This window comes from Sylvia atricapilla, chromosome 10, assembly GCF_009819655.1.
Source record: "Sylvia atricapilla isolate bSylAtr1 chromosome 10, bSylAtr1.pri, whole genome shotgun sequence".
In the NCBI taxonomy this organism is placed as follows: domain Eukaryota; kingdom Metazoa; phylum Chordata; class Aves; order Passeriformes; family Sylviidae; genus Sylvia; species Sylvia atricapilla.
Window position 1 is genome coordinate 22718879 of NC_089149.1, and position 24857 is coordinate 22743735.

The following is a 24857-nucleotide window of genomic DNA, read 5'->3' on the forward strand; positions in this document are numbered from 1 at the left end:
ATAAACTGCAAGCTTAAAGGTTTCTGACCAGCTGGAGAGTAAAATTCTAACAGCTTTCAGGATAACAGGAATAGATAAGGTGAGATTGACTTTTTTTTAAAATGGGGCGTGGAAGTCCATTTGAGATTCTTCAAGGTAAGACATTTCACTTGTAACTGACTGCCTGAATGTTAGATACATTTTTGTACAGCAACTGAAAGGTTTGACCTCTGCTTGTAAAAACATTTATGCTAATGCTTTTGACTTGTGTTGCCTGCCATGGGGGTTGTAGTTTCTTTTTGTTTATTTTTGTTTTTAAAACTTTGGAGATAGCAAGTAGGAGACAGCTCATAAAACGTGCTGCCTGTAAGTTTTCCATACTTATGTCTGGTTTTGTCCTGTCTGCATTTTTAAAACAGGCCTGAAGTTTCTTTTGTTTCTCATGGAGACTGCTGGACAGAGTGTGGTATGAGTTCAGTTCCCAGCATTCTCTGGGGAATTCACTGAACAAATCCCCAGCAATGGAAGGTTTGCAGGGTATCGGTGACTGTATTTTAGCACAGTGCAAGTAGTTGTGTAACTCTTTCCTGTTCACCAGCCTTGACTGCTTTGGATAGTAAGAGGTAAATGCAGTGAAGAGTGAGGAACTGCAGGGGTTCAGCAGGGCTTGTGGAATGCTTAAAAATGCTTAATGCAGAGAACTGGACCAAATCAGAGAGATGTCTTGTCAATGAAAAGAAAAGCATTATGAAAGAGCAACTATTCTGTGCCCTCTTCACTTATAGTGGTGTAAATTAGGCTTTGGGCAAGGGCTAATGAGATCTATTGGGATTGTTCTAATCCAGATATTGCTGCTGAGATACTGAAACTGATTGAAGTATGCAAGGCATGTAGTTTAGAATACGCTGTAGAAGTAGTGGAATACGTTATTTTTTGTAATTGAGTTAGCTTCAGATAAAAGGTTTGCAACTTTTAACTATACACAAGCATGCCTCTTTAGTCTGTGTTCACTGGTTTTAGGTTTGTCAAATTCCAGATAAGCTGAAGATCTTGTATTGTTTTGAATCTTCTGTAAATTGAGCATAATCTGACACCATAGGTGTTTTGTTGATTAGGTTTTAAAAATAGCTTTATTTTCAAAATTAATTATTCACCCCTGATCTTAAATGTTTTTATCATGAAATCTGCAGTTGTTCCCATAATTGTTCATGCAAATAGTGTGGTTGCCTAAAAGCTGTATTTTTATGCTTTAGCATCAAAGTGCTTCACTTGATAACTTTAGGCCCCTTATACAGAAATTAATATGGATACCTAGATTAGACTTCAGCGTGAAAACATGAGCTCTTACAAGTGTAAGAAGATGCTACACTTGCAGGACCATCTTGAGTTCTGTAAGGCAGATGTGATGTCCAGTTGAAGAAGTGTTACGTTTTCCAAAGGCCTCTGACAAATATTCCAATGGGTCATTGTCTGGTACAACTGCTTTAGATTCCCTGGACATGCCTGATGGTCTTTTGTCAGTGATAAAATTGCCTGAAATTGAAATACTCGGTAGAAGGGAAAGTCCCAAGGTGGTTCTGTGAGTTCCACTGGTGTGAGATTGAGGCATTTGTATGTTCTTGTGCTCACTGAGCCTTAATGGAAGTCTGTAGGTCAGATCACTAAACTTGAATTAGAAGACTGTTTGAGGAATGTTTGTATTAAACTGCCAGTGAAGAAAATGGACCCAAATGCATCATCCTGTTGACAAAGCTCTCTGTGCAGTAGGCTCATAAACGGCCTGCTTCAGCCTGGACTAGTTTTGCTTGATTGAACATTTTCTTTCTCCTGATTTGTTGTCCAGATGATGGAGCCTTCTGCATTGTTGCTTGTACCCATTGCTTTTGTCTCAGTTGTTAAGGAGCAGTGCTTTCAGCAGCCACACTTGTATTTCTGCATTTGATGGAAATTATGATGTACATGCTTCTGATCAGGAAAATTCCAGCAATGACTGTAAAGTAGCTGCCATAAATGAGAAACTGGGAAATGGAGGTAGAGAAGAAAAAAAGTTACCTAACAGCAAAACAAGTTTTTGACTCAAAGAAATGTCCCTCCACTGCTCCCTGCCCTGTCACCTGTGCCCAGAATGACCCCATCTTGAGTGGATTCAAGAAGTCTGGACTGCTTGACTTGACCCTATAGAAGTTTTGTGGTCATAAAAGGGGAAAGAGAATGTTCTGTTTTGTACTTCCCCACCTCAGTAAGGGAGGACAGCTGTCCTGCACTTTCTCTTCTCTGGAAACAAAAAAATGAGACTTCAACTCATTCAGTGTCTAAATTTAAACTAATTTTAGAAATTTAATGGAATTGCAACGAGTTAATTTTCAGAATTACCGCAATTTTAAAGGTGCGTCTACTGTAACTATGTAACTTAGAATTACCCTTACAATAGACCAATAGATTGTCTTTCATCTGGCTTCCTGCTTCTGGTTTAGGGTATTTTGACTGTCACCTTGTGAATAGTAAGCCTTTAATTTAAAGAATATTCAGAGTAATATGTGGTCACCTTTCCCCTCTGTTCTGTGAACATAGATTATTTTCCAGTCATTTCAGTATTGCGAGGCCTAGAGGGCAAGCAGGTTCTAGTAGTTCAAGCCAGTTCACTTTAAATAAACCTTTTTCTAGATGAGTAACTGTCCTGAGCTTGTACATTACTGCAGGCTAATCTTGGAGTAGAACCACCTGCTTACAAAGGAGAGTAGGGGAACTAAGCAGTGGAACTCAGTGGCTTACCTGAGTGCTGATATCCAGTCCCAGACCTCTTGAATCTACTACAACAACAGTTAAAATCGTCTGAATCACCAGTGCAACAAAGTTGTTGAAGCCAAACATCAAAGCATAACGCTCCATGCTGAGGTTGACAGCAATCTGAAACCTGACAATGAATGCACAGGTTCACAAAATGGGAGAGTCAGGATGGATAGATGCACTTTACTTATGGGGACAGTTTAATGTGCACAGTGAACTTTTCAAAGGACAAGGTCACTTCAATATTGGCTATTAACCTTGAAAAGCTTCATTTTGACAAAAATTTCTTGGTTTTTTTCTGGCTTTGTGACTTTTGTGGATCTTATTTACCCTTGACTTGAGTGAATATTTTTGCGAAATACCTGTGTGTATTCATTGGATCTCTTTGAGAATACTTATACATTGATCATTGAACAGCCAAGGGCAGAAGCTACCTTGTTCTGATTTGGAGTGTACTATGGTATTTAGGTCATAAAATTTTACCCAGTTTATACAGGCTAGAAACAATATATGCTGCTGTCAAAACCTGTTTAAATTTCTCTCTAGGGAAATGTCCAGTAAAATATTGATAAATATAAAAATCTGACAGATAGAACATCTGTCTGTTGTACTTACGTTGCTATTGTTATAAGGAGCATATAGCAACCTTTAAATGCAAGGTAGCCACTATAACATGCCCAGATGTTGTCAGTGAAGTGCATAAGAAGCAGAGAACCAGCATCCAGTGCAGAGAAGATTGCCAAAGCCAGTTCTCCAGAGAGGTCCCAGTTTACTTTGACATAGCCAACTGCCATGGATGTTGCTGAACCTAAAAATTGAAAAGTAATTAAAACTTCAAAACATTATCCTTAAGAGCCATTGCATAACTGTCATTGGATCATGGAAGGAGGTCTTCAGTCTTAGTCACAGTGGGCATTGGTAATGGTGTGGGGTATATTTCCTGTTGGGGTGTGGGAGTCTTCCATTAGTTTGGATGTTTTCCTCTGCTTAGACCCTTCACTGGCTGAAGTGCTCTGGGAAAGTGCCACATGCCTAAGGCTGGAGGCAGCAGTACACAATGTATTGTTGCTCCATTTTTAGACAACAGAGCACAGAGAACAATCCCACCAAGCATTTTCGGCCAAAATACGTATAATGAATTTAGTTACTTCATGTCAAGTTCTTTATGGAAAGAAAATCTGTGGCACGTCGTGTGCCTTTTTTTTTTTTTTTTTTTTTTTTTTTTTTTTATGGAAGTATACTTTCTGATGAAAAGCCTTATGAACTGCATTTGTCAATGCCTTATTGGCCATCACATGTAGCAAAACCCTTACTCGAGTCTGTTACAGTGTAGCAAACCTGACGTTCTCAGGTGGGCCAGCACAAAAACTGGACTTCGTTTGAATGTGCTCTTCACCATGTTTGGTTGTATATGCTGTTCATCAGAATTCCAAAAATTGGAGCAAACCAACCCCTCTGGTCCATCCCTGCTGTGAGCAGTGATTCCCAGTGATGTGAATGCCTTCTGTACTCTGAAATTTTGTCAAGTGCTACAGGGTGTAAGTGCAAGAAAGCCTTTGGGAACACTACTCAAAGCAACAGTCAGAAGTTCTGTAGTAGCTTCAGTATAATGGATTTTCATGCAGCTTACAGGGAGGAAAAGTAAACTGAATATTACCTGTAGAAGTGTGGGATACAGCTTCTGGAATGTAGGGGGAGACAGCTGTGTAAATGGGAGCTCAAAAAGGAGGCTGTATTGGTGTTGCACAGCTTCGTTTCACTTTACCCATATCCTTCTTTTCTCTGGCTAAAGAGAAATGGAGTTTGGGTGGACCAGGTAATTAGTGAGAGGCAGAATGGCTGCGGTTGGAAGAGAGATGGAGATCACATGGCCCTGCTAAAAGCTGAGTCAGTTAAAGGAAGCTGCTCAGGATGGTGTCTAGGTTTTGACTCTAGGATGGAGAGTCCACACTTCTGGCCAACCTGTTCTTGTTTTAAATCTCCCTTGGAATAAAAATGTTCTTATATGTTCAAGTGGAACTTTGCTTGATTTTGTGCCGCTTGACTCTTGTCCTGTCACTGGGCACCACTGGGAAGAGCCTGGTTCCATCCTCTTTACTCCTCCCCTTCAAGTCTCTATGCACATTAATAAGATGCCTTGCTTTTCAAGGGTAAACAATTACAGTGCTCTCAGCCGTGTCACATCACAGAAATGGTTTCACAAAATATTCTGAGTTGGAAGGGACCCACAAGGATCACCAAGTGGAACTCTGAAGTGAATGGCCCATACAGAGGTTGAGCACACAACCTTTGTTGTGGCAAACTTGCCAATCAGGATCCGATGCACTCACAGAATATTTGTTGAGGAGCACTTAGAATGATTTTTACTCCAGTTTCTAAATAGACAATTTTACAGTATGCTCTGAGTAGTATTTAGAGCAGTGTATCTGCTAACATGTTCTTTTAATTCTTAAACCAGCCACCTTAAGTTGTATTTGAGGGAGGAATATGCAAGATGTCATTGCACAGGGTTTTGATGTGCATACTTGGGGTTAAATACATGGTCTAAACAGCTGTAAACTTAAAACATTCTGGCAGAATGAGTCTCCTCTAAAGAAGGAAAAGCTTATTTATATATGTTTTTTAAGACTATTTTTAAGAGCCTTCTGTAAAAGTTTATAGTAAAATCATGCTTTGTGCAATGTTTCTCTCTGTCTGTTTACTTTAGTCCTCACAGGAGATGGAAAGGCACTAAACACATTGCTGAAGAATTCCTCAGCACAGGAGGAGTTATGAGTACCTGCTAATGATTGCTTACCCAGAAAAGTTGCAATTGCCTCGACAGCTCCGTTGTACACTGCGGAGCTGTGGGAGGGGGCTCGCAAGTCCCACAGCACCTGGACATAATTCACCACCTGGTTGAAGCCAGCCGTGGCCAGAGCCCACCACAGGGACCAGCAGAGGAGTTTGTGGGAGCTGTAGCACTCCCTCAGGTCCCTGCCCAGCTGCAGCAGCACGCCCAGCATGTGCCTGTGGGGCCTGGCACTCCCAGCCGGGGGCTGGGGGCTCGGGGCCCCGGCAGCCCCATCGGGGTTTGTTCCCCCTTGGCAGGGGCTGGGGGCACCGCCCGCAGCCTGCCCTTTGTCAGGCCCTGCCACGGGCTCGGGGGCATCTCTCCTGTGGAAGAACATGCTCCTCTGGGGCATGGGCAGGAAGAAGGCGCACAGCAAGGCCAGGGACACGGAAGCCAAGCTGATGGCGTTGAGGTGGAAGTAGGAGACGTGTGCTAAGGACACCAGCAGCTGTCCCAGCACGGCGGCCACGGTGGCTGCCACCAGAGTGACGCTCCTGCAGTAGCTGGTGACCCTCTGGAAGTGTTGGGTGCTGACCACGCTGTAGATGTAGGCGTAATAGGCCACCTCGGTGGCCGTGACCATGCCGTAGAAGAATTCCACCAGCTGCATGGCCACCACTCCATGGGCAAAGAGCAGCAGGAGCCAGGTGACGATGAGGCTGATGCCCTGCAGGAGGAGCACGGGCTTGTAGCGCACGTAGTCTGTGAGCAGGAACACTGGGAACAGGAGAGCGAGGTAGGAGTATGTCCAAACTGGCAGAATCTGGTTGGTAACCTAGGAGAGAAGAGCAGATGTCAGTGTTTTTGTTGTTGACGAAAGGAAGTTCATGTATTTTAAATGCTGCTGTAATTTTTTGCAAGTTTTTTAAAGCAGTCATAATTTTGTGTCAGTGGTAAGTCTCTCTAGTTTTCAATCTTATTTACAGTAGCTGAAAATGAAGGCCTGTTTTAACTTTTTATGTAAGTAGTTGTATACCTTTGGTCATCTCTTTCCCTTGTTAGGTATAGAAAAAAACCAAACGTGTGCCTCTTACAATGGGGAACTGGAACTGCAGATAGTGTGTAGCTGCTACTAGAGTGCTGTACCTTCTATGGTTTTTTCTGATTTAAAGTGTAAGAAGTAAGGAAGTCTTTCAGTAAGTTTAAGTTGGACTTCAATACATAGGTGACTTGTGAAGAAATTCTTTTTTTCTAAAATGGTTTTGAATTTGGGTTGGAAGGTGCTGTTTGTGGTTGCCACTAAAGCTCAGTGCTCGCCCAGCCGGTGTGGGCACACCTGTGGAAGGTATCCCTCTTTCAGAAGTACATGACAAAGCGACCTTTTTCTGTGACTAAGTTGCCTGTTTGGGGAGGTCTTCCCCAGTACTTGTGAAGCCTGCTTGAGGTAAGCAATTAGACTAGAAAAGAACTGTATCAAACTCTGGAGGAATGCTTTTTACTTCTGAACTGTACTGGCGTGAGTTGCATGGTGAGCAGCGGGTTCATTGTATCTTTCTGTGTGACTTTTGTTTCTCTGAATTTAGAATTACCTCATGGAATTAACTCATTGGAGGTGAGTGTGGCTGAAAGAGACAATATCTATACTGTACTTGGTTTTGAGTTAAGGATTCTTGCTGAAATCAGAATTAAGGCATTCTATGATGCTATCTGTGTGATCTATATAAGAAATAATGCTTTCCTTTGTGGTTAAAAATATAATAATAAAAAAAGGGGGTGAAAAAAACTCCCTGACAACCTAAACCACAAATACCTTTTTTCAGCAGAAACCTTGAGTTCACAGTGTGCTGGTAGATTTCTGCCTTAACATTTGCTACTGCACATCAGGAATGACTGTTCTTCATATTAGCTGTATGTGGGTGTAGCAAGCCTGTGTTTTCTAATTATACTGTTAGCTCCATGACTCAGCCACGTGTTCACCATGTCCCCTTTTGCTGGGAGGTGTACTCCTGAAGCAGGCAGTGCTGAAAACAGGAGCAGAGCAAGGAAACTTGGGGTACATTTTCTGAATGTGGACCTAACCTCTACAGGTTAAGGAATGCATGAAATATAGGAAATGTAGGAAATAAACCTTACAGCTCATAAGGGGAAGACTGCTTAGCTTTCTTATGTTTTGAAATCAATGCAGTAAGTGTAATCAATTCTATGGTAAGTATAAATAAATGTCTTCTCTGGAGTGGAGAGACAAACTAACTGACCTAATTTTGCCAAAAATATCAACCACCAAAGGAGTTTCAAAGCCCTAAGAATATAGGGACTTTAAACTTCAGATCTCCTGCCAAAGAGGTGACTCCGTACTCTTTTCCAGAAGCATCTTAAATATGGGTCTCTAGATAAAATATTCACACTTCATCTTCCCTTCAGTTACTGCTGTAAGGCCTAATGCTTTAGGCATTTTAGTTACTGCTTAAGAGAATAGTTACATACCTCTTCAATCGTTAGGTTTTTGTCAGGTCCCGTTAGATAGGGGGTCAGAAAAGGTTCTGATGGCCTCATTGTGGTGAAAAATCCATTTGCACAGATAATCACAGTGGGATAAATCCAGCTGTGGCGTACGGCTCCCTTCCAGCAATCCATAGTTTACCTAAACAAAAAAGGTGGCAGAGGAAGAACAGATGCTCTTCACAGCTGGTAAAAAATTAATTTTCAAGTTTACTTTTTAACTAAAGCTACACTCACTTCCCTGAAGCCATAACCACCAGTGAGGGCTGGGGTGGTGGCATCTCGCGTAACTGGACTTGGAGGACGGGTGGCAGTGTGACAGCCAAGGGCTGCCTGCAGAGATGACTCAGATGTCTGGCTGGTGTGCAGATGTAACCAAACCCCTGATCTCAACCTCTCCTGTACTGAGCTGCATCCTGGATCCCCTCTTAGGCAGGGACACCTCTTGCACTTACTCCTGAGGCTGAGATTCTTTGCTGCAACACATTCTTGATAAGTGACTAACAGTGTGCTCAGCCTTGATACCTCTACTAAATCATGAAAAGAATTTATTGCACATAATGCGTAATCCTTTAGACACAAGCAGTTGACCAAATCTGGGACTAGGAGTGGGTGTAAACTGCACCCGGGCTCCTTTCTGAGAGGAATTTGTAACCCAACGACTTAGCAGGAGGGTCTCTGACAGTTTTTCCCAATTGTCATCTCTGCGCTAAGTCCAGCACACATTTGTGTTGAGTCTTGTTAAACCACTGTCACATTTACCACTGAACTTTGTTATACAAAGGGCATTGTCGCTTCTGTCTTGTGAGTGAAGTGTGTGGCTCCAGCTGTGCCACGTGCCTAAGCCAGTGTTCTCCTCACTGAACTTGCATGCCATCAAAACTGCAGCTTGTAAATGAGCAACCGAGATCAAGGTGCATCAGCCCTTGTAGACTCTCTATTGTCTGTCAAAGGTTGTTTGTAGTGACATGCCTAGGGCTAAGGGCTGCTGTAGCAGAAGAATAAAGTTCCATTACAGTCTCATTTCTGAATAAATAAGTGGGCGAACTGTGAGATTACAGCTCATTCTGTATGCTCAAGAAGGTTTTTGTCTGTTTTGCATCCTAAGTACCCAGTGACACAATGACCATGCAAGATTTCTTGATGGCAATAAAAATCCTCAGACAACTCAACCCATCACAACCTCAGTTTCTTCAAAATGCTTTAACACTCACCGTGTTTCTTGCACTCCTGTGATTGGAGAGGGTAGAGAAAGATGCAGAAACTATCTGCTTGTGGTACCTGCTCAGACTTAGAATAGAGAACCATTGACTTCACTTTTGAAAGTAATGACCAAAAGGAAGCTTGTTTCCAGTGTAGTTGGCAGCAAAAAGAAGTCTAAAGAGATTAGGTTTTTTAAGTTTATTTTACTTGTTTTGTGTTGCAAAGTCAATTTCTCTGCTCCTGAAAACAAGTGAAACCATGTTTTCAATCATAAGCAAATGAAAGCAAAGCAGTAGCTGATGTTTAATCATGCTGCTATAAGCTGTGTATCTTAAATTCTTGAATTCCACTCTATAGCAGTCACTTTTGAAAAAGTGTTTCTACTTGGACTGAGATAGTATTCATTAAAACTTAGTATACATTGTATGTTATAAAGACAATATTTCTGTGACCTCAGAGGAATGCTAGAGAAAGCAGCCTTAACCTTGTAACTTGATTTTTAAAAATGGCCTCTGTCATCTTTTTCTTACAGATAATTGTAAATAAAATACAGTCTCTAGTATGTTAAACTCAAGACCTTATTTGAAATGTGTTAAAAATATAAAAATTAAGCCCTGGGCTGATCAGTAACATCTGCATAAATCTTGTATCACCTCCAAATGCACTGAGCAAGTGAGTTGCCAGCACACTCCCAAATAACTCCAAAAGTGATGAATTACCTGTCAAGGCTCTGGTGCATTTCCTGTGGATTAAGGTGCAGTTCTTCCTAGCCTGACTTTGTCTTGCAGAGAAGTCAGAAATCACCTTTTAAAGCTGGTGGTAGTCAGAAATTCCTGTAACCTTTCTTCAAAAAAATTCTTTCTAAACTTGATAAAATGTTATCAGAATTTAAATAATAATAATAACAACTTGTCATAGCTGTCCTTTCTTGCAGAATTTGTCCATGAAGATTGCAGGGAAAGTGTTCTTTACAGGTTTTGTTAGCAAACTGAATTCTAGTTTTAAGATAAAACTGTAAGATTTGCAGTAGCTAATGATTAATAAAACCTGTTGTGGCAAGAAAACCATGATTGCATTCTTTCTGTTAATAAATACCTTTAAAACCTCTGGTGTCTGATTAGTGGAAAGACAGAGCACCAGTTCTACAGATTGAGCTGAGAGTGTCCCTGTCTCGTGCATAGCACAAAGGCCTCTGGGCTTGTGGGGTCTGCTCTGACTGTCCTGGCTTTGCTGGGCCTTTGGGAGGTAGGACATCAAATGCTTCCTCCTATTAGCTGACCAGGAATTATTTCTATATAGGGACAGGTCTGTCATTTAAGGACAAATGGATGAAATTAAACTGCTAAATCTAGGTTCTAAGCTAAAACATTAACAGGTTTGCTTCAGAGAAATGTTCCTGCTTTACTTTCCTGTACCCATTTTTTTAGACTCTTCTGCCTGCATCTTCCAAGGTTGATCAGAGGCTGGAGCTCACCCTGAAGCCTGTTGGTAGGGTGTGTGTTGACCCTGGGAGGAGATGCTGAGGCCCTGGCAGGAGGGGCCCATTGTGAGCTCCACAGAGCCTGGAGTGGTCCTGCAGGTACAGAAGGTTTCTGCAGTGCTCAAGTGTGCACTGCAGCCAGGCAGGAAAGTGTTCAGGGGAGCTGGGCCTGCCTCTGCCCTTCATCCTCTTCCTAAGGGCTTCTGAGACAGGGAAAGAACCTTGGGAAGGGCAGGAGCTGAAAGGGGCTGCTGGCTTGTATTTCTCTGGTAGCCCACTCAATGCTTGGGCAATACCTGCATGCTTTGAATGCAACACACTATTTGTTCCTTTCTTGTTTGCTCGAACTGGCCTTCCCAGCTTGCTGGACTGTATCTTCATGGAAGATTTGTGCCCAAACCCACTTATTTTTCAATGGTGATTAGTGGTGTATTTGGAGGGGATTGTATCTATGGGGACCTGTGGAGGAATGTGCCCAGCTCTGGAGTTCCATGTTTGCATGGAAACCTGTAACACTTTGGAAGAATGACAAACAATACTAAAAGCTGCTAGGAGAGGTGGATGTGTTGAGAATGTCCTTTTCCTGCAGAAGTAGACAGCCTGTGGTTCCAGCCTTCTTTGCAAGTCCACGTCAATACGCCAAGTCTCAACTATCTCCTCTCCAGAGCATGTGTGCACGTACACAAACACACAGGTACATGTGTACATCTTACTCTTCTAGAAACCTTTGATTGCTGGGTGAGTTCTGATTTGCAGCTGAAAACCCAGGATGACATAAGGCCTTGTTTTCCTTCTCCTAAAACTCCTAAGAACTGCCTTCTTCCTCCCCTATTTCCCCTGTAACGCTTCCTGCCACCTTCCAAGCTCAGAATAATTTTTTTGTAGATTAGAGAGAATAGAAATGGGTTCTTTTTTCTTTAAAGTATTTTCTGTTTTCTGATTATGATATTCTCTAAAGCTGCAAGGCAAATAAATTGTGTCTGCTTGGTTCCTTTGCTCCTCAGTGGCATCCTACAGACACAGAGAGCAGTGAGCTCTAGTCAGAACATAAGAATTTTTATGGTTGGTTTTATCTGATTTTTTTAGCTCTAGTCTACTACTGGCATTATGTTTTTTAACAATGGCAAAAAGTTTCACATGTTGTTGATTCCTTTCCATTTGTCAGGTATTGCATGGAAATATTTGTTTACTTTCTGTAACAAAGGCAGTTTGAGACCATGGAGCTGAAAACACAAAGCTCCTCTTTTTAATTTAAACACAAACTCTAGTTAACTTCTAGTCCAGGACTGACACCTAGTTCTAAACTGAATGCCTCAAAACAAGATTGCTACTCACCAAGAAGAATGGTAAAAATAGTCCTTTTTCTCCTGGATTCTGTCCCTGTTTCTTCAGGCAGGAGCATCATGCCCTCAGTTCTGCAGTAAGAAAAGAAATCTCACTGGAGACTAAGTACATCTACTTTTATGACTGCATTGGTTAAACTGTTCTGCTTAGAGCCAGTTTACAACAGAGAATGTCCTCACAATGCACTGTAGTAAACAAAAAGCCTAAAATTGATCCAGGTTCATTTTTTCAGATCCTACTGGTTCTTGTGACTTCAAAGAAATTGCTTCTCTCCTGCCTGCCCTCACCTCTGGGCCCTTTGTCTAGTTGCAGTGTGTGACAGTGGTATGAAAACCTTGTAAGTCTTTACAAATGATAGCTTGTGTCTCTACAGGAAAAATACTATTCTGTAAATGCTTAGTGATTTGTGGGGGTTTTTTGTGGGGTTTTTTGTGGTTTTTTTTTTGGTTTTTTTTTTTTTTTTTTTTTTTTTTTTTTTTATTTTTTAGATGCAGATATTGGAAGCTAGAAGCAAACAGCAGTACAGAAATAACTTCAACATATGGATATAGTTCATAATAAATTAGACATTCAATATGCAAACTCATTTCTAGTCTCTTCTTTCTTCTCCTGGACTGTGTTTTGGACTAAATTAACTGTAGGACTTGAAGCTTCTTGACAAACTGTGAGATGCTGATCCTGCCAGATTCTTGGCCAAGATCAGTGGACCTCCCTCACTTGGCGCTCAAAAGTGCACATGATGCTAGCTGTTTCAGTTATAAATCTTCTTGGATATTCCTGTTAATCTGTAATTTTCCTGTGTGGAATCAGCTATATTTCTCCACACTGTCCTTCTCTGGTTTTATTCTGTGCTACTTAAACCCCTTGATATTATTTCTTTTCCTGCTGAAAGAGGAAGATGGTCAGTCCTGAATTTGGTTTTACTGAAAGCACAGCAAAGGAGTGGTGCTCTGGCATTTTGTTTGGACTCTAAAGATACTCCCTTCTTGGCAGAAGTTGCTGTGAAGTCAGTGCAGTGTTTGTAGCTCTCAAATGTGGGCCAAGTAACAACTGACGTAGCAGTGTTGCAGTGAAACTCCCGGGACAGGTTGTGCAAGGCCTGCTTTTTCCAGCCTGTGTGCACAGAGCTGTGGGATGAGACAGGAGACGCCTGTCACCCCTCTGCCTGTACTGGGTACAAAAGAATAGAATGATGCAGTCATGATCTTTTCTTTCTTGGTTCAGAACAAAGGCTGTGCAAAGGGGAGTCAGACCCTTCAGCCACTGCATCAGCAAATGTGACAGAAGCAGTTTTGCCAGCACGGTATTCAGGAGCTACAATGTGCAAGGCAGGGTGAACTCTGCCATTGTGCAAGGGGGAATGCAAAGGTGGTTGCTCTGATTCTGTGTATAAATTACTGCCCTTAAGCTATTTATACGCGTGTAAATAAGAATCTAAAGCAATTTATCTTTTATTCTTGGCACAGTGCCATTCTGTTGAGCTCTCTGCTGGTGTATGTTGGTTGTGCTCAAGTGCTGGAATGATTCAGTGTAGCTTTTCAGGGCTGAGTTGAAGGTTCTTCTTGCACTGCTGTTCCCTGCACGCTGCTCTTCTTCCCTGCTGGGAGCTCTTCTCTCAGGAGAAGCCCTTCTCCAGCATGCCTGCCTCCTACAGCAGTGTCATGTAGCTTGTGGCAATCTGCTCTCTTGACTCGTGCTCAGCCTGGTTCAGCTGCTCTGTGCAAGATCTTGCTATTTTCCTTTGGCATTTGCGTGAAACCAGCACACAAATGCTTCTGATCATGAAAATCCCATGTATGACTACGAAGTAGCTGCCATAAATTAAAAACTGGAAGAGGAGGAGAAAAAAGCAGAACAATTAATGAAAAATATATTAGAGAAATGCTGCTTCTTCTGAAGATGACAGTCACTGATTTTCTTGTGTTCTGGCAGTTTCTCAGCACTTCAGTTTTTGCTTTGTGATTAAGCAAAATCTCAGCTTTTCAAGTATAAAGCAGATAATTGTGAAATGAAGAACTGCCACTTTCTTCCATTCCTTATGCCTCTTAATAAATGTCAGATGAGGAGAGGGATTAGAACAGGATTATTTTTCTATTAGTGCAAAATGGGGGAGTAGCTTCATTACCCACATGGTTATGAATAATCTGCATGAAGAGCCTGAGTTTATCCTTGTTCTGCTTTTGCACATTTCAGTAACTGTCACCACAGTGGCTTCAGTAAATACTGTGATTTTATATCTATTTCCAACAAGAGTGGCAAGGCTATTTATGAAGTCCTACACATTCCTGTCCTTAATTTTAAAGATTTAGTATTTGATTAAATCTTTACCCTTTCAGAGTCACTTTTGCCCTCTCTGTGCAGAGTGTGAATAGCTCTAGTCTTCTTCAGATCCATTAGAGTAGAAAGTTGCCCCAGCTGAGAGCCCATCGGAGAAAATGCAGAAGTCAGGTTTCAGTGGACTTCAACATGAGTGACATTGGGTTGACTGAAGTTAGGGACACTGTTGTGAGATAGGATATCCCACCCCAAATGAAGTGCCCAAGCTATGGGCAGAAGGTTCTATTGTACATGTTGAGATGCAGAGCAGGTATTCTCCTGAGCTGGAATTAGAAGTTACTTGAGTTGAAATAACTCAATCCAGACTGTGCCTCACAGTCCTGAACTGCCATTCTGCATCTGAAAAAAACAGTCTGAGCTTTTGGGAAGAGACGGTGTTGTTCAGTGTCCTTTTAACTACAGAAACTGGTCAGATAACAGGGACTGGTTAATTATGTTCTGATGTATCTCACTTTAAAAAGTCACTGACCAGCATCTGTAATCCTAAATGCATTAAAAGGCAAGAGAATGATGACAAATGATGTTGAATGATGATGAAGAATGACAAGGGAAGAACAAGATGTCTGAATTTCTATAGAAAAAAGACAATTAAGTTGTCCTTTGGGATAGGAATTTTGAAGATAATATTGGCTGAGCAGTAAACAGGAAGTAAGGTAACTTCACTTACTTGAGTCACTATGTCCAGTCCCAGGCCTCTTGAATCTACAACAACTATTGTGAGAATGGTCTGGATCAGTAGGGCAATGAAGTTGTTGAATCCAAACATCAGAGCATAGCGTTCCATGCTCAGATTGACAGCGATCTGGAACCTAATGGGAAACTGGCAGGTCAGTCACTTCCCACTGGGAAAGCTATTGCTGTCTAACAGTCAGTGAAGAGAAAGTGATTCATGGAGATGATGCATCAAGAACAGAGGAAATGCTGCTTCATTTGTTTGTTTGCTTCCTTGCTTTCTCTAAAAAAGAAAAGTCTGGGGTACCATAGCGTATTTTAGTCTTTCTTTGAACTGCATGGGCTGCTTTTCTATCCCCTGCTTTCAGATAATCAGGGAGAATGTCAGTTCTCTGTACCCTTCTCCTTTTTTCCTTCTCTGCCAGTGCAGACTGTGCCAGACAGGCTGCAAAGAATCCATGGCTGGAAGCTTTCAGTGACCTGGCCAGGCAAAGCTCTGGCACTGGCAGCAGTTCTGCCCTGGCTGGGAGGGCACTGTGGGTATCTTCTAACCCAGCTTTCTGAGGTGATGAGTCACGTTTTGCTTTGTGATTTGACAGTGGAGGTGACATACTGCTTATTTCTGTCAAGAGCCTGAGTATTTTTACTTGCAATATTTTTTTTGACAATAATCAAAACATCTTTCCTTGCGGTACATACCTGAAAAATTTCTATACAAACAAAAGGGTGCTATTCCTTCAGAACTCATTTTCAATGATTTTAGCTTGGGAGATTTTTGCAAGATTTTACTATGCTGGAGTTTTTTTAGAATATATTGAAATAGTCCAGGTGTAATTCACTATAATGTAGTAACGATCTACCAAAATGACAATTTAGAGCTCACTTGGCTTCTTTCAAGACAGTCATAACCTTTCCATGTATTATAATGTTAGCAATTTTTAAAAATTGATTAATTTTGGAGTTTGACACAAAATGCATCCAGTGTTTTTGTTAATAATATAGTGTGGTATGTCTAAAGACATTCCAAGCAAGAAAATGACTGGAGCAATAACAATTATTGCACGGGATAAAATATTTGCCAATATTATTTATACACTTCTATTTCTGATAACAGAATAGCTTGGCCTCCTATGAGATCTCATCTAAGTTTATATGTCTGATGTTCCCTTCTATTCCTTTTTTACACTTTAATATCATTAATAATTATATGTATAAAATTATGTTGGGGAAAACTTTATGTGGCATCTCTTCCTGCATTCATGGACTTCGTGGCATGCTGAAAGGTTTATCAGCAGAGGGTCTAGGCATATGGTGATCCTAAAGGATGGCTGTCAAGGTATGCTTGTCCCTATTGTTCACTTTACATCTTCCATGCCAAGAAGGAGGAAAACGGCTTCTACATTTTGCTGTTACCATTGCCCTTAGTAATAAAGTTATTTTGTACCTTGTTTAATTTCTGTTTAGGTAAATGTTAGATATCCTTTTGACAATTTTTCTTTCCTGGTTGTTTGGAAGAATGAAAACAACCACACATTTAAGTGTCCTTGTCTTTACCTAAACAGTTATGTCTAGCATTAGGTCAGCTACCTCTGAGGAAAAGGATGCCCAAAGCAAACTCAAAGTAGGGTCAGTATTCTGTGCATGATGGCAGCATTGTGATGTTTTGTACTTACGTTGCTATTGTCAGGAGGAGCACATAGCAGGCCTTGAAAATGAGATACCCAGCATAACATGCCCAGATGTTGGTCAAGAAATGCATGAGAAACAGACAACCAGCATCTATTGCAGAGAAGATCCCTAAAGCCAGTTCTCCAAAATGATCCCAGTTAATCTTCATATATTGTACTAGGAAAGATGTTACTGAGCCTAGAAAAAGAGAAAAAATATGTGTAAATATTGTATCTGTTCCACAACCTGTATGACCAGATCTTGCCACGCTCATATGCTGAAAGGAAATGCTGAATAATGAAGCAGAGTAGTCTGAAGTTTGAAAGCATTTCTGATGACTTCTGCAGCCATGCAGATGACTGGTCATTTTAAGACAACTGCATATATCAAGTCTCTGCCATTCTGTTTTATTCCACTTCACAGGATAAACTGTAATGTAGAAGATTCATTATTTAGGTGTCTGTACACAGCATGTATCTCTGGGGAGAGAATTAGGAACATGATTTGGAGTTCAAGAAGGAAATTCTTTCACCTTCCCCTAGCTCACTGCACAGCTAGTCTAGTAAACCTTCTGTAACAGTTTAGCTCTGTGCACCTCATAGGGGGGTAAACTGTCAAAAAAGTGAGTTTTGAAGCTCCAAGGAAGTATATCCAAGGAACAAGAAAGGATAGGTGGGCTTTTTGTGGGGCTCCTAGAAGATGAATCTGTTGCAAAGTTAAGCCACCTGACTGCTCATCTTAGGGGTCCCAAACAGTGGAAAAACTTCTATACTTATACACAGAGAAACAGACAAGTCCTTGAGGGAGAGAAATTTATCAAGTTGATACTATAGGAGAGCTTCCACTTCATTATTCACTTGATCTATTTAGCTGCCTACTGTGAGAGTAGTGACAGGAATGAGCAGGTGTGGTACAGATATTGGTTTTTTTCCTGATAGTACACACCTCCACATCTTGTGCAAGTTTTTTACAACAGCACAATGTGAGCCAAGGCAGGTATACTCTGATGTTAGTTTCAATAACTTCACTTGGCTTGTGTGGTGTCAGCATCTGCTCCTAGTACAAAATGCAATGCTTCACATCAGTGCCATAAGGATTCGTAGGGTCCTTTTTTCCCCAAAAATCTTTGCAATCACAAAAATTTTTCTTTTTGTCTGGTTGCACAAGGGTATTTCACTTGAAAAAAATCTTAATGAGAGGGTTATGTTCTTTTTGTGTAAAATTTTTAAGGAAAAGTTTTCTCATCTGTATAAGCTGATAGCATGGTTATGGAAACAGTGCAATACTTGTTTTGGGGAAAAAAAACCCACCCCATAGGCTCATCCAAAGAGGCAGGCGCTTATGAATAGATTTACCAGCTACATGCAATGTCTCTATGACTTGCACACTTTCTGCATACTGGCAAGATACAGTTATTTGTCTGGTACTAAACAAAAACCAACATAACCCACATTTGAACTGTTGTACATCAAAGACCTAGGTCTGGAATGCACAGGGTGTGCACTGGCTCCCTGGAGCGCCTGCAATGGAATGGCACTTTGAAAATTTACTAAAGTGAAACTTTAGAGGCTGTCATTGTGATCCATGTTTAAACATTGACTTACCCAGAAAAGTTGCAATTGCTTCAACAGCTCCGTTGTACACTGCGGAGCTGTGGGAGGGGGCTCGCAAGTCCCACAGCACCTGGACATAATTCACCACCTGGTTGAAGCCAGCCGTGGCCAGAGCCCACCACAGGGACCAGCAGAGGAGTTTGTGGGAGCTGTAGCACTCCCTCAGGTCCCTGCCCAGCTGCAGCAGCACGCCCAGCATGTGCCTGTGGGGCCTGGCACTCCCAGCCGGGGGCTGGGGGCTCGGGGCCCCGGCAGCCCCATCGGGGTTTGTTCCCTCTTGGCAGGGGCTGGGGGCACCGCCCGCAGCCTGCCCTTTGTCAGGCCCTGCCACGGGCTCGGGGGCATCTCTCCTGTGGAAGAACATGCTCCTCTGGGGCATGGGCAGGAAGAAGGCGCACAGCAAGGCCAGGGACACGGAAGCCAAGCTGATGGCGTTGAGGTGGAAGTAGGAGACGTGTGCTAAGGACACCAGCAGCTGTCCCAGCACGGCGGCCACGGTAGCTGCCACCAGAGTGACGCTCCTGCAGTAGCTGGTGACCCTCTGGAAGTGTTGGGTGCTGACCACGCTGTAGATGTAGGCGTAATAGGCCACCTCGGTGGCCGTGACCATGCCGTAGAAGAATTCCACCAGCTGCATGGCCACCACTCCATGGGCAAAGAGCAGCAGGAGCCAGGTGACGATGAGGCTGATGCCCTGCAGGAGGAGCACGGGCTTGTAGCGCACGTAGTCTGTGAGCAGGAACACTGGGAACAGGAGAGCGAGGTAGGAGTATGTCCAAACTGGCAGAATCTGGTTGGTAACCTAGGAGAGAAGAGCAGATGTCAGTGTTTTTGTTGTTGACGAAAGGAAGTTCATGTATTTTAAATGCTGTTGTAGAGGGAAGTTTTTTCTCTGAAAGAATTCATAAAATATATAACCACATTGAATCAACGTGGGATTGTTGGGCAGGCAAATGGATCTTGAATCCATTAAATGGATCTTTTATTTATGCAGTCTGCTGCAAATTGTAACCTGCCAGAGCTGGTTAAAGTTGTGCTCTTTTTTTTCTTTCTTTTCATATTTTTCTTCTTTTTTAACTTTAAGCAGTTTTCACTTTTTATATTCACTACTTCAGTTAAAAGAAATCACAGAATAAAATCACACCTCTTCTGTGGTCAGGTTTTTATCTGGTCCTGTTAGATATGGTGTTAGGAAAGGTTCTGATGGTTTCATCATGTAGAAGAATCCATAGAGGCAGAGGATCAGGGTGGGAAAAGCCCAGGTGTTGGCTATCTCTGGCTTCCAGCAGCCCATGGCCTCTACAGCAAAGCTGAGGAGAAAGTTTGTTAGAATAATGACACTTTCCGTGCTAGTGCAAAGAGATCTTGTAATTCATTTTTATTTTGGGGTTTCTAATGCCAAGGAATGCTCTTTAGAGGTTGACAGTTCAAAATCATTTTTATTTATAATGTTAAAGTGAATCGCTATTCCTTACATTTGTCTGCTGCTCTCTTTGTAGAAAGTGCATAAAAATGAATTGGAAGATCCTTAACTAGGAGACAAACTACCCTGTCATTCCATCTGCACTGACCAAGATAAACACAGGAAAAGTCTTCCTAGACAGAAGTGGCTGAAGACGGCTGAGCACTGAGATTTCCCTTGACACCCTCACTGATCACAGCCAAGCACCTTTTTGAATGATAAGTGTAACTGGAGCCTAGCAGATGGGAACTGCTAATAAATACAGAAAGGATGTCAAGCCAGACTCTCATCTGGAATTATCTGCATAAGAAGTTCATTTTGGATACAGACATCATATTTTCCATTTATAAAAGTGGTCACAGAAGGTTAACAGTCCATGCTAAAATGAAATGAAGCAGATATTTTTGTTCTTGTCACTAGGTGAGGTGATGGAATAAATTAAAATTTGCAACTTTGCTGGACAGAGCCCAAACAGAAGTCAAAGTGAGTGTAATGAGGACATGCAAAGGAAATAGTAATAGAGCCATGTTAATAGAGGCAATGTCAAGAATCTTAATGTGTGCAGTTTATCTTTTGGAGCCCTTTGGAGTTTGCATATTAGCAGATGGGATTTCTATCACTCTGCTTTTGGCTTTTCTTCTGCTTTTCTACTTCCTTCCTGATAACTCATTCTTTTTTTAGCGCAAAAAAAAAATGAATCTTATAAAAATCTTAAAAATGAAGAGATGTTTTTTCACAAAGTTTTTTGTAAAAGCTGAAAGAAGGTCTATTCAGCCCAAACCAGTCACGTCCTGATCAGTACATCATTCCAGGCTGGATGGGCAGAGGATCCTTTTCTATAGGATGTAATTATGTATAAGGTAGTAGGCATTATGCATCTTCTTTTCTAACTTCATGCTATGACAGCACACTCTACTGACAGCCTGACGCACTGAGAAGTGGGTGCAGATCAAAGGGCATTTGAATTTCTTCCTTTGCTGCATAGCGGCCGAAAGCACGGGCATTACAGGATTTCCAGCGGGAACGAACCCAGCTCTGTGTCAGCCCTGCGGTGTGAACCACTAGATGGCAAGGTGACCCCAGCAAGGCAAAGCGAGCTCGGGAGGACTGTGGGACACCGAGTGCTCCAGGAAGGAAGCATTTCTGCCTCTCTTTCCTCCCCGGCTGTTGTAACACCAGTCTGCTGCAAACGTGGCTTTGGCGGGACCAGTTTGGGCCCTGCCCAGGATCGTGCTCACTGAGTCACCAAAACATCCCCTGGCTCTCCTCTCACGTGGTAATCATTAGAGCCTTACGGCACCCCCAGTGCCGTGGGAATGCTTCGTGTGATTCTGAGAAAGCCATCGAGAAGAGTGAGCTGGAGAGGATCTCTAGCACTGTAATGAGAAACATTTGTACAAGTCAGCTTTGGGACATAGCCATGGCATATTTTCCCCTTCCCAGCCTAGATTTTCTCTTCTGGTCTGTTTCAGGTCTTACACCCCCTAGGAGGCTGTGTGGCACAAGAGCAGCAAGTCTCCTGTAGCCTGCAAAATGTCCCACACCTCGGGAGGTGAGTGGGGCAAGCGACTGCCTCCGCAGGGTTCGCAGGGTGCTTGTGCTGCCCCTCGGATGCTGCCCAGGGATGGCAGGGCTTTGCCGTCCTGTTCGGGAATTCATGGTTTCAGCTGTACATAGGAGAACTTCAGGTGTGACCTGGGCACTGCATCCCCACAGTGCCAGCACATGCTTATGGTTTTGGGCTAGATCTGTACCTCTAATCTGTACTTTTATTCTTTGAGGTGCCAAGGTTAGGCTGCTAGTTAAAGTCTGGCGAGAAGATTCACACTTGATATAAGGAGCTGTGCGGAAAAATCCTGTCACTGGTGCTGAGCGGGGAAGGGCAGTGGGCTGAGGGCTCTCAGGGCAGCCCACTCTGCCCTTGGGGAGTGGGAGGTGGTGTCACCTCACCTGCCCCGGGGTTTGTGTTCCACTCACCCCCAGCCCTTGGCCGGCGGTGAGCCCCCTCCAGCTCTGCAGTGCCGTACAAACCCTCCTTTCTGCCTTCAGAACCACAAACCTCTGACAACCAGAGCTCTGCCTTGGTGCTTGAGGGGGAAGGATCCAATTTGTTCCCGGTTCGGTCATCACATGTGGTCAATTTGTCTTTTATAAATCTAGGGGTTTGTTCACTTTTGAAGAGATTTTAGGATGCCTTGGTGTTGTTCTGCAACAAAACAATCATCTGTTTCTTTTTTCCTTCAGCAATTCTTGGTGTCAGAGCTATCAGCTCTTCTACGCACAGCCTAACACAGTTCCCCAGTTCCCCACTGGATTGCTCTCTTCTTTCCCCCCACTTTCCCTTGTCATTCCAGGGTTTCATATTTCTAAATTTCATATATAGTCATACCTTCTGTGCTGGAGCTCTTCCTTTCTTACTTCCAAGGGAAAAGCCTCCTTTTAGTATTCCCAGTCTTACTTCTGGTTGTGCTGTACGTATTGCAGCTACTGGACTCTGTTTGAGTTTTGTGCTTTTCCTGTTCTTCTGCTATTACAGCTTGCTCTGACACTTCCTTTGGAATGGGCTCCAGCTGGTTTTCTTTCAGCACCCTTAAAGGAACAGACAGATAATCCTGGTCTGTCTTTGCTCCAAGGCAGCTGTGAATCAAGACCCAAACTACAGTTTAGTGCGTGACTGGCACAAAATCAATAGAGGTAGTTCTGTTCTCAAAGAACTTTGGATCTATTTGACAGGAAATATGGCTTGGGAGCCATCAGTGCCTCAAACTGGCGTATTTTAAAGAGGGAGCAGTAGCTGTGCGTGGGTAGTTACAGAGGTGAGGGCAAGCCAATACTGCTGCTGTAAGATTGGAATGTATCCACAACACTTACAAGGGGTTTCAAACTATTCTGAAAAATTTAAAAGATAAAAAGTAAAACACTCTGCTCTGCTTCCTCTTGACTTATTTGCTGGCAAGTTTATCAGATCTTTTGCTTAGACAGGTTCTACAGTGCTGCTGAAGATGGGGATAGCTGCTCTATAGGCAGCTTCAGAAGTTTCTGTGGGACTCACAACAGCAGAGCATACTCTGTGAAATGTACAGATTTTCACAAAAAGCATGTACACAAATCTAGATCTACTCCCACCCTGGTTCCACAGTATGTAGGTCTGGAATGAGGGACATAATAATTATTTAGGAATATGACCAATACAATAGGAAAATTTGTAAATAATAATGACTTATCCAACCAGAGGAAGGCAGCATCTTGGTTTACACACAGTAATATGCATCAGTAACTTTATGGACATGTACATGAATATGAAATCGGTATGACATTCCTTGCTGGGCCAAAGCAGTATCTCAGGTCAGACAGCTTTGTCTTCACTCTTGGCCAGATTTTGCAGCTTTTGCCTTCTACCCCTCAACAGTCAATATAACAGGATTATGATGTTGGAGGAGCCATCCATGCCTCTTGCCTTTATAACTTGTCTGTTGGCCTTTGTCCACAAAACCATCTCCTCCTGCCTGGGACAGTGCCATGCACTTACGGAGTCAGAAGACTCGAGGTGGGAGGGAGCCATAGGGAACATCATGTCCCACTCCCTGCAACTCACAGGACTATCTCAAACTGAACCCTGTGATTCATGGTGCATCATCCAGACACTCCTGGAATGCTGGCAGCTTCTGTACTGTATGTGAAACTAACACAGGAAAGGAAGGTAATAATTCCTTTTGGCCCTTTCCCAGCCATGGTTCACAGTCTGACACTGATCCCAGAGTTATCTTGGTTCTGCCTGTTCTATTGACCCTGTAGCTATAGGAGGTGACAGCCCCTCTGAGAGAACACTGAGTATATCTGCATATGGTTTTATTCTTACAAACTCTTGCTAAAATGCAGAGAACTCTTGAAGGAAACAGTGTTGCTTGGGGTTTGCATTGACTTACTGAAGATCCAACTCAAATTTCTTGACACTGAGAAAACCTGCAGAGATCTGTTTTTCCTGTAATGCAGTAATGAGAAAGAATGATTTAAGTAACTTCCAGGCATTGATGTTTGGTTTCTCTGCTTTCAGATTCTCTTTTAACCTTTATTATCTCTTCTTTCCCACAGTCTTCAATCCATCTTGTTTGTAGTTAAAATTTCATGCCTTTTCATTTATTCACTTCTGAATGCCAAATGGAAGACTGTAAAACTGTGAAGAGCTTATGCAAGTTTTTGGTCAACTTGAGCCCTATGCCATAAGCTGTCTGCAGCAGACCTTGGCTGCTCGATTTGAAGGGAGCTATACTCTTTTAATAAAGTGTAGTCAGATGCATAAAGGTTGTTCTGCTTGGAGGGTGGGCTGGGGGATCTGTTTCTAGCTGACATCCAAATTCTGTTCAGTTGGGAAAAGGAAGATTCTGTAGGAGTGGAGGAAAGGTGAGTTTTATGATAGTAGTGTATCCTAAAGAGTTAATCTAATATGGTCTCTAATGAATCACAGAGACAGGAAAACTCTGAGAGGGGAAGGAAAGCAGTAAAAGAGCAAGACTGCAAACTTCTGTCATCCTGATACTATTTCCTGCCTCTGCTGCCCCTTGGACTCAATCCTGATGTTATCTCTGGTGCTGCACAGGATGGCACCAAGGCTGAAAGACTCATGCTGGCAGCATGAGGTGTCTCTCTGTCTGATTGGGCACTGACTTTCAGCTCACAAATCACATCTGTTTCTTGACACCAGCCCAGCTCAGACGAAGACACTTTTTCAAATCAAACTGAAGGCTTATTCTTTTTGAGAAATGTGTACTTTGTGCTCTAAAGGAAGTGATTGCAAAGAAAATTTTCTGTGGCTAATACCAAAGATTTTTCTCCATTTGTGCCCAAATACAGCTTATGCACAGAAAGGTTCCAATGGCAGTTATAAAGATTAAAGTGTATTTTTGTCAGATTTCTCAGACCCAGGAGTATTCACAGGACAAGTTCACTTTCTGATTTATGGATGAGCTGATCTTTATCTTTTCTCATGTACTGCATGCTCACTTTGGGAATGAGCTGCTCCCTGCAGTCTGGCCCTGAATC

General features: G+C 42.5%; 2 protein-coding genes across 2 annotated transcripts; both read right to left on the reverse strand.

Annotated features, from left to right (window-relative positions):
• Positions 1-1621: 1621 nt before the first annotated feature.
• On the reverse strand, positions 1622-10474 carry LOC136365656 (thiamine transporter 2-like). Its single transcript, XM_066326302.1, has 6 exons — positions 9961-10474; positions 8024-8180; positions 5564-6374; positions 3382-3574; positions 2752-2893; positions 1622-1997 (listed from the first exon to the last, which is right to left on the reverse strand). Exons 2-6 carry the CDS (start codon positions 8171-8173, stop codon positions 1875-1877), a joined length of 1419 nt encoding a protein of 472 aa, XP_066182399.1. The 5' UTR covers positions 8174-8180; positions 9961-10474; the 3' UTR covers positions 1622-1874.
• A 2809-nt stretch (positions 10475-13283) lies between these two features.
• Positions 13284-19702, reverse strand: LOC136365803 (thiamine transporter 2-like). The gene is made up of 5 exons (XM_066326502.1): positions 19500-19702; positions 18347-19157; positions 16748-16940; positions 15070-15211; positions 13284-13893 (listed from the first exon to the last, which is right to left on the reverse strand). The coding sequence occupies exons 1-5, from the start codon at positions 19647-19649 to the stop codon at positions 13714-13716; spliced, it is 1476 nt and encodes a 491-aa protein (XP_066182599.1). The 5' UTR covers positions 19650-19702; the 3' UTR covers positions 13284-13713.
• Positions 19703-24857: the final 5155 nt, after the last annotated feature.

Excerpts from the sequence above, each read along its gene's own strand:
- LOC136365656 (XM_066326302.1), bottom strand. The coding sequence starts at position 8,173 with ATGGATTGCTGGAAGGGAGCCGTACGCCACAGCTGGATTTATCCCACT. Across the intron at positions 2,894-3,381 it reads CTCCTTATAACAATAGCAAC|GTTTCAGATTGCTGTCAACC; the intron begins GTAAGTACAACA and ends ATTCATTGTCAG. Across the intron at positions 1,998-2,751 it reads GACTGGATATCAGCACTCAG|TTTCTCATTTATGGCAGCTA; the intron begins GTAAGCCACTGA and ends TCCATTTCCCAG.
- LOC136365803 (XM_066326502.1), bottom strand. The coding sequence starts at position 19,649 with ATGGGCTGCTGGAAGCCAGAGATAGCCAACACCTGGGCTTTTCCCACC. Across the intron at positions 15,212-16,747 it reads CTCCTCCTGACAATAGCAAC|GTTCCAGATCGCTGTCAATC; the intron begins GTAAGTACAAAA and ends GTTTCCCATTAG. Across the intron at positions 13,894-15,069 it reads GACTGGACATAGTGACTCAA|TTTTTAATTTATGGCAGCTA; the intron begins GTAAGTGAAGTT and ends CTCCTCTTCCAG.